Source organism: Centruroides sculpturatus, unplaced genomic scaffold (genome assembly GCF_000671375.1).
Source record: "Centruroides sculpturatus isolate CEXI.00-Female unplaced genomic scaffold, Cexi_2.0 scaffold1308, whole genome shotgun sequence".
Taxonomy (NCBI): domain Eukaryota; kingdom Metazoa; phylum Arthropoda; class Arachnida; order Scorpiones; family Buthidae; genus Centruroides; species Centruroides sculpturatus.
In genome coordinates this window covers 91,197-99,412 of record NW_019385585.1, presented here as the reverse complement: position 1 = coordinate 99,412, position 8,216 = coordinate 91,197, and the positions used below count along the sequence as shown (strand labels likewise).

At 30.1% G+C, this 8,216-nt stretch overlaps 1 protein-coding gene across 1 annotated transcript in view; it reads left to right on the top strand.

The window, feature by feature from the left end:
- The window catches only part of LOC111640335 (putative D-tyrosyl-tRNA(Tyr) deacylase 2), a 19,802-nt gene extending 12,092 nt beyond the window's left edge, over nucleotides 1–7,710 (top strand). The window contains exon 3 of the mRNA XM_023386347.1: nucleotides 7,328–7,710. Coding sequence (XP_023242115.1) covers nucleotides 7,328–7,647 — 320 coding nt within the window. The 3' untranslated portion in view covers nucleotides 7,648–7,710. The remainder of the gene's footprint in view (nucleotides 1–7,327) is intronic.
- Nucleotides 7,711–8,216: the final 506 nt, after the last annotated feature.

Genomic DNA, 8,216 nt, shown 5'->3' with positions numbered 1-8,216 from the left:
TTTTTTTCTTATAAATTTTTCTAATAAAATGTATTGAAAAATATCATATTTAAAAAAGATATTAATAAATGTACGTGATTTTTTTTTCATATGAATATAATGATAATTTGATTTTTTGTGAATTTTTAAAATAATATTGCCTGACTGGCCTATATTGCCTTAGGACAGATTACAAAATAAACGTAAACAAGATGGCAGTGGTAAAGGATTAATGAATACTATTACAGTCAATCCCCCTATAACACGGTAGATATGTTCCATTTTTATGAAATTGATGTTTTAGGAGACCTTGCAAATCACAGCCCGACACGTGTGAAGTTTACGGACTACAGCTGTTTGAAAGGTTTTCTTCCATAAAATTAATAGATTCCTAGACTAATTCGACTCAACATTTCTAAAACACATATATTTTTTTTGGGAATAATCCGTATAAACTATGCTATAAACAAAAAATTGTAGGATTACTTACTGAGTGTACACTGTTCAACGTCGCCATTGCTTAAGCTTGTTTTTGTCGTGGAACAGCGCACCAAACGGCGGGCGCGATTTCTGATAAGTTATTTTTCTGCAAAAACTTCCTTGAACTTTGGAGACATCATTAATATAAATAATTTTAATTGCCGTTGAATAAGAAATGTTTCTTTCACAAGAAATGTATAAAATTAGTGCTGTATTAGACTTACGGTACCTAATTTACATACTGTACAGATGATAGTAAACTCAATTTACCCGCCTAAACTCTCCGTAGTGTGGCACTGGATGGCGGAAAGTAGTTTGGCTGCCCGATGACGTTTTACCGAATTATAGGAGTTTTTTTACCATGTTTGTACGGATACCATCACAATTTTTTCGCCATCATATAGGAACCCGTGTTATAGGGGGTCGACTGTATTTTATGGGACTATTACTAATTATTACTTTATGGAGACTGGCATCAAGTGATTTGAAAAAAAAAAGGACTTTTGGAGGAGTTTTTGCATCTGATGATTTACCCATTTGCTTTGCTAATCATAAATTGTTTATAATTAATTTAGACGAAAAAAATAAGCCCAGAAGTCATTTGCAGAAAAAACTTGTTTTACTACGATAGTTATGGAATGAAACTGACAAAAACAAAATTTATAAAATGAAGTTCCGAAAATTGTGCTAGAATAATATTGTTCATCAGAGTTTATAGTCAATGACTTGTGGATATTTTTGTTTGTATTTTCTATATCAAATCAATAGAAATCAATGTTTTAAAGAATTAAACGAAGGTCAGTCCATTTTTGTATAATTGATCGCTAGCTGAGCACTTCTCGGAAAATCTTGGCCAGGGCAGTTGAAGGAAAATTTAACTGATATCAGTCAGTTTTTTGTATAATCAATTGCCTGTCGAGAAATTTTTGGATTGAGATCACCGTAGGGCTTGGGCAGGCTGTTTAAAGTCCGGATGGTTTTTGGGCCATGGTTATCTTGAACACTAGTATAAATACTGCACATAGGAGACTGTTCAATACATTGTCTAAAACTTCTTTTGCAAGAATCTCCTATATATCAACATCTAAGAATCATGTCTTCCGAGGGTATTTATTAGTATTTTTACAAATATTTTTATTTAAAATAATTTAATAAATATAAATTAATTTTAGAATGTGATTATAATTTTAACAGTGAAACAGGGCATTGGTTAAAAGAAAGGACTCAAACCTAAAAATACAGAAGATCACAAGTTGAAAAAGCAAAAGTTTGACTTAGATCTATCCATAGATAAAGCCAAATTTTTGAAAATTTGCTTGTTTAAAATTAAAATGTGTGAGACCAAACCAAAACCAAAATTTATGGACTCGACAGAATTCCAATCTAACACATACTGCGGAAACATTGGCGTCGTGATGTATAATTTTGGACGAGAAAATATTACTATTGAAGCTGGAAAAGCTATCGCTCAACTCTTATAGAAACAACTTCATTAGATGTCACTGACAGAAATGAAAAAGGTTTTGGAGAATGTACTGAAATTAACTGTTATCAAAAATAATTTTGTATCGATTTAATATATGTACTCAATTTAAATCTGTATTTAATTTGAATAATGTGTCATATTATGTAGCTAAATAAACAAATAATATTTCCTAATATAAAAGAATTGTTTGTTTTTTTAATAGACAATACTCAACCCGTTTCAAACTGGGAAACTTTCTCATCTTTGCCATTAGAAGAACGTACTATTCATCATTTTAAAAATTATGTTAACTGGGATATCATCAGTTGCCGAAATGATTTATCTCGCACATTCATTTCAGAATTCACATATAAGTTAAATTGGGAATTCATATGGAAAAATTACATATTCACCACTTCATTTATTGTACAACATATTAATTATGCAAAATGGGATTTAATTTGCCAACATCAGATATTAGACGAACATTTCTTAACCAGTTTTTTGGTACATCTTGATTGGAATAGTTTTCAAATTTCAAACTCTTTTGGATGATTTTATTACCCAAAATACCAACAATTAAAAATCGTGACCTTATGCAAATTAAAAGATGATCTAAAATTGGAATTTTGTTTCTTGTTACCAAATACTTGACCAGCAATTTATTAATGAGTTCCAAAGTCAACTTTCTTGGTTTCACATTTTAAAATATCAAAACTTGATTGAGAATATATTGCTAACAATTGCCTAAATTTATTCCTGCATTTAAAAAATAATTTCAGTGTTATATTATTTCAAATTGTGGTATTTTCATTTACCAGAATATTAAGACCTAGAATATTGTTTTGTACAACTCTATATAACACTTATGCATGTATGTTTATTTGTTGTGAAATTATTGCACATTATATCAAACATTTGTTTGAAATCAAAACTTTATTCTGCTATTAACTAATATAATGAACTAATATACTTTATTCACTTCATATCAAACAAGAATATAAATTTTGTACTTCTTAAAGACTAATTAACATTAGTAAGTAAAATTAAGTGATATTTATAACTATTTAAAAGACAAAACTAATAATGTTTTTCCTCCAAAAAAAGATGATCTCTTTTCCATCTGTAGATTCCAATTTGATTTTGATAGTATCAATATAATTTTTTATTAATGGAAAATATAAAGGCGTTGAGTAAACTCTATCTGATCTTCTTTCTCCCCCAAAACAGGTATAACTCTATAGTTGTAAGAAACAAATCTCATAAAATCTTCACTAGCTAGATATCTGGAAAAAAGTATTTAAAATGAAAAAGAAATAGTTAGTTATTTATTGTTATATAGTTTTAATCCTTTAGAATTCTTATATAGCATAGTGTTTGCAACTGGAATACCAAAAATTATTCACAAAATGATATGAAGATAACTCTTTTACTGTTATTAGTAAAATATTAATAATTGATTTTTTAGAATTATATAGCTTTTCGTCTAACAATGTGTATACTTTGGTAAAATAATATACAATTGACCCCCCCTATAACACTGTTGATTTTTCCGTTTTATATGAATTCCATGATGTACAAGTCACTTAGATTTTACAAATATGTGTGCTAGGCTGTGAATGGCTCACCTATTTGTAAAATCTAAGTGACTCGTACAACATGAAATTCATATAAAACGGAAAAATCAACAGTGTTATAGGGGGATCGACTGTAATGACTAAAAAAATAAAATTGATTTTAATTATTTCATTAAATTTTGAATTAATATCAATTTACAAAATCAAATTAGAGTTGCATGAATAAATAAATAATTCTGCTTACATCGTCTTACTCAAACATTCTCCAGGCAAAATTGCTTTGCAAAAATTTGTGTTTTGTTTCTTGACATGAGGTCCTATCAAGCTTAACAGATGGTCGAAAGTATTTGGAAACATACAAAAATAATTTTAAAAATCCTTCGATGTCTTTTAATCATAATTCCTGGATAAAAGCATGGAAATTGTTTTTCTCTCAGTATTAATAGCTCTGATCCACTGCCGACTTTTTGATGTTTTTCTTAATAACAATAAATTCAGCCATCAACATCGAAGAATTATCATTTTACCATTCATATCCATAGTTAAACTGGAGACAAATCCATTCTAGAAGCACAAACCTCCAAGTACAGTAGAGCATCGATTATCCGACCCCCGATTAACCGTCACATCGGTTAACTGATCGTTCTAGTCGGCAAATTCAAATGTCCGCTAGTGATGTGGCACTACAATACTTGGCTATGTCTTGGCTATTTTAATAGTATTTTTACGTGTTTTAGATGGCAACATGGTTCGACCATGAAACGGAGCCAGTATTTAAATGAGGCTTAATTTTCTAATTTTTAACGATACAATAGTGACGATTATTATTTTAAAAAAATTTTTGTTAGGCTTAACATCGAAGTGTAGATACTAATTAAAAAGTATTTCAAAAAAATTTCTAAGAAAACATTGATAAATTTAGATATCAAGATAATTTTTTTCCAAAATTCATGTTTTAAGATTCTACTATACTAATAATGTATTTTTTCATATTTTTTGGTTATCCGTTTTTTCAGTTATCCGACCAACCCCAGTCCCCAATTGAGTCGGATAATCGATGCTCTACTGTAATAATACTAAGCCTAATGTATTGTATATTAGGCTTAGTGTACAATACATTAGTGCACATGTTCTAAGACAAACTAATGAACAATGTGAACACTTTGATGAGGAACAAATATGACAAAAGTCAAGCTATTGTTATCATTTAGGATCTGTGGTCGTCTCATCATTGGCAGTGTGAATGCAGCCTAAACAACATTAAATATGGTTACATCAAACACAGCAGAACCAACACAATACATACTATCTCATCTCATACTATACGTGCATGACATAGAACTGTATGCATCCACAGAAGCACAATTAAATCAATTAGAAGTTATACATACTTACACCACTGATATTCAAGTAGAATTTGTCATAGGCATGCAGAACATTTCACTTAAAAAAAAATAAAGGAATCCTAAGGAAAGATGATTATGTACTTGGCATTAACTTAACTGGAAGCAGGAAATATTAAGATTGGAAATTCAGTGGCATTTCCAAAGTGGAGATGGCGATGCCATTGAATTTCCGATCTTAATACAATATTAAAAAACACTAAACCTATAAACCAGCAAATTTTTGTAATATATATTGCTGGTTTATAGGTTTAGTCTTTTTTAATTCTAATTTAACCAGATTTGAGTGGCAGTTTTCTTTTAATACAATATACTTTCTACAAAAACATAGAACATAGTTTGTTGAAGGAATACAGTTAATAAAATTATGTACTATGTATTTGTAGAAAGTATACTGTATTATATAAAAAAGAGATTAAAGGCTAATTGATAATTCCAATCTTAATGTTTTCCATATGATTATAACTTTAAAAAGAAATTAAACTTTTGCCTGATCAAATATTCTCAAAATTTATTCAAAGTAATCTGTATTAAAAAGAGAATTATTATGTATTAAATAATTAATCAAATGTCCACAATGTACAAAATAAACACAATGGAGGTTTTAGCAAATATCCCAAACTTGCCCACAGAATAAACATCTGTGGAGAGTGGATAACATACTTGTGCCTATAATTCTTTCTTTGCATAGGCATCATGACAAATATCATACACATACTACACTAAACACTAAAGCCAAGAAACATTAGAGCTTTATAACAACACATACATTAACAACGCAAAAATAGCATACATAACACATAATTTGGAAGGTCTTAATATAGATATATACACAAACAGCAAAGAACCATAGTAAAAATTTACTGTTAGGGGCTTGATCTTGGGTTAGTATTAACAGTGAGTAGTATGCAATCTATACACATTAACAATGCAGTAAATATTGAATTAGTTCTTAAGCTTAGTTCACACTGAGCACGATTCGCTAGCGAAAGCAAAAAACAGAGCGAATAACCCATCAAATGAGTCATGTTTGACCGGTTATTCGCTCTGTTTTTTGCTTTCACTAGCAAATCGCACTCAGTGTGAACTAAGCTTTAGACCACGGGTTCCCAACCTATGGGTCGCGACCCAAAAGGGGGTCGCGACGGGCTTTCTGTGGGGTCGCCAACTTATACAGATAACTAAAAAAAAAATGTTCACTATAATGCAATTTTTATTTTTAATGGTGTCTTGAAGTTTGAATAATTTGATATACAGTCGATCCCCCTATAACACGGGTTCCTATAGTTCGGATTCCTATATGACGGCGAAAAAATTGCGACGGTATCCGTACAAACATGGTAAAAAAACTCCTATAATTCGGTAAAACGTCATCGGGCAGCCGAACTACTTTCCGCCGTCCAGCGCCACGCTACGGAGAGTTTAGGCGAGTAAGTTGAGTTTACTATCGTCTGTACAGTATGTAAATTAGGTACCGTAAGTCTAATACAGTACTGTAATTTTATACATTTCTTGTGAAAGAAACATTTCTTATTCAACGGCCATAAAAATTATTTATATTAATGATGTCTCCAAAGTTCAACGAAGTTTTCGCAGAAAAATAATTTATCAGAAAACGCGGCCGCCGTTTGGTGCGCTGCTCCGCGACGAAAACAAGCTTAAGCAATGGCGACGTCGAACGGTGCACACTCGGTAAGTAATTCTACATTTTTTTGTTTATAGCATAGTTTATACGGATTATTCCCAAAAAATATACGTATTTTGAAAATGTTGAGTCGACTTAGTCTAGGAATCGACTAATTTTATGGAAGAAAACCTTTCAAACACCCGTAGTCCGTAAACTTCACACGTGTCGGGCTGTGATTGGCAAGGTCTCCTAAAACATTAATTTCATAAAAAACGGAACGTATCTATTGTGTTATAGGGGGGGTCGACTGTATTTTTTAAAAATTAAAATAAGTGTAATATAGGTACGCTATTCCGTCACAGTTGGTTGAATCATGTGTTGAGAGTTTGAGAGGAATAAATTAAATGTTGAGAATGACATGAGGTTGGCGTTAACAAAAACTCACCCGCGAATTTTAAGGCTGGTTAATAACATACAATTTCAACAATCGCATTAAATTATTAGACATAATTTAAAATAAAATTATACTAAAAAAACTAATTTCGCTGTTTTTTAATTACCTTATTAAAAATGTCTTTTTCAATAGTAACGGGGTCACGGGTCACTAGGCTTTTATAAAAAGGGGTCGCCACCCGAAAAAGGTTGGGAACCGTTGCTTTAGACAATTCTTAATGACACTAGAATTATTAATTAGAAATTCCAATATTAATGCTTTATGTACAATTGCATTATATATTAATAATGTAACAAATATTTTTAGAAAATAATTATAATTTATACAAAAATTTTTTAATAGTTACAACAGCTTTGAGTGTAAAACTGTGCGAAACTGAAGATAGAGGAATGGTGTCAATTGTGGATTTGCCAGGTGATATTCTTATTGTTCCACAAGCCTGTCTGGGAGGGAGGTTAAAAGGTAAAGGTTTTCAGTATCACAGAATAATAAATAAAAGTGAGGGATTCAAACTGTACGAAGTATTTATTAAAAAATGCAAAGAATTAGTAGCAGAAAATGAATTAGAAGAAAAAATTAATGTAAAATATGGGACATATGGAAATAGACAAGTATTAAATATGGAAACAAATGGACCTTACACTCACATCATAGATTTTTGAAGTGATAAATTTTGTTTAGTGTATTAATTTATGTAATGTAATAAATAAATCAATTTATTAAAATAATAGTTTGTATTCAATTAGGAAGAGAGAGAAAGAAAAAAATATGAGCATAATTAGAAGAAATAACAAATTTTTTTTTTTTTTATTACAAATGATAACTATTGGCAAAAATCTCTTGGCTATAATTTATGGTTCAAATGTTTAGAAAAATGACCATTTGATTGTAATAAAACCCTGAATACTTATTTTTTGTCTAAAACTTCAATCAAATTACCATCTTCCTCTCTCACTGTAAATAGAGCCATTACAAAAGAAATCAAATACTTTTTGATTTATCCACATTTATTGTTAATTGTATTTTCATCATAAAATTGCCAATTTTATGGCAGATTTTATGATGAAAATACAATTACCAATAAATGTAAATCCTGTGGTGAGTCAGCAACCAATACTAAATCATTAACATAAATAAGTAATTAATTTTCCTGTTTGTAATGCTGATCCCACAAATATCCAAACCTGTTCAGCATCTCTTCAACAAATTCTAGTAAATAAATAGATATTAA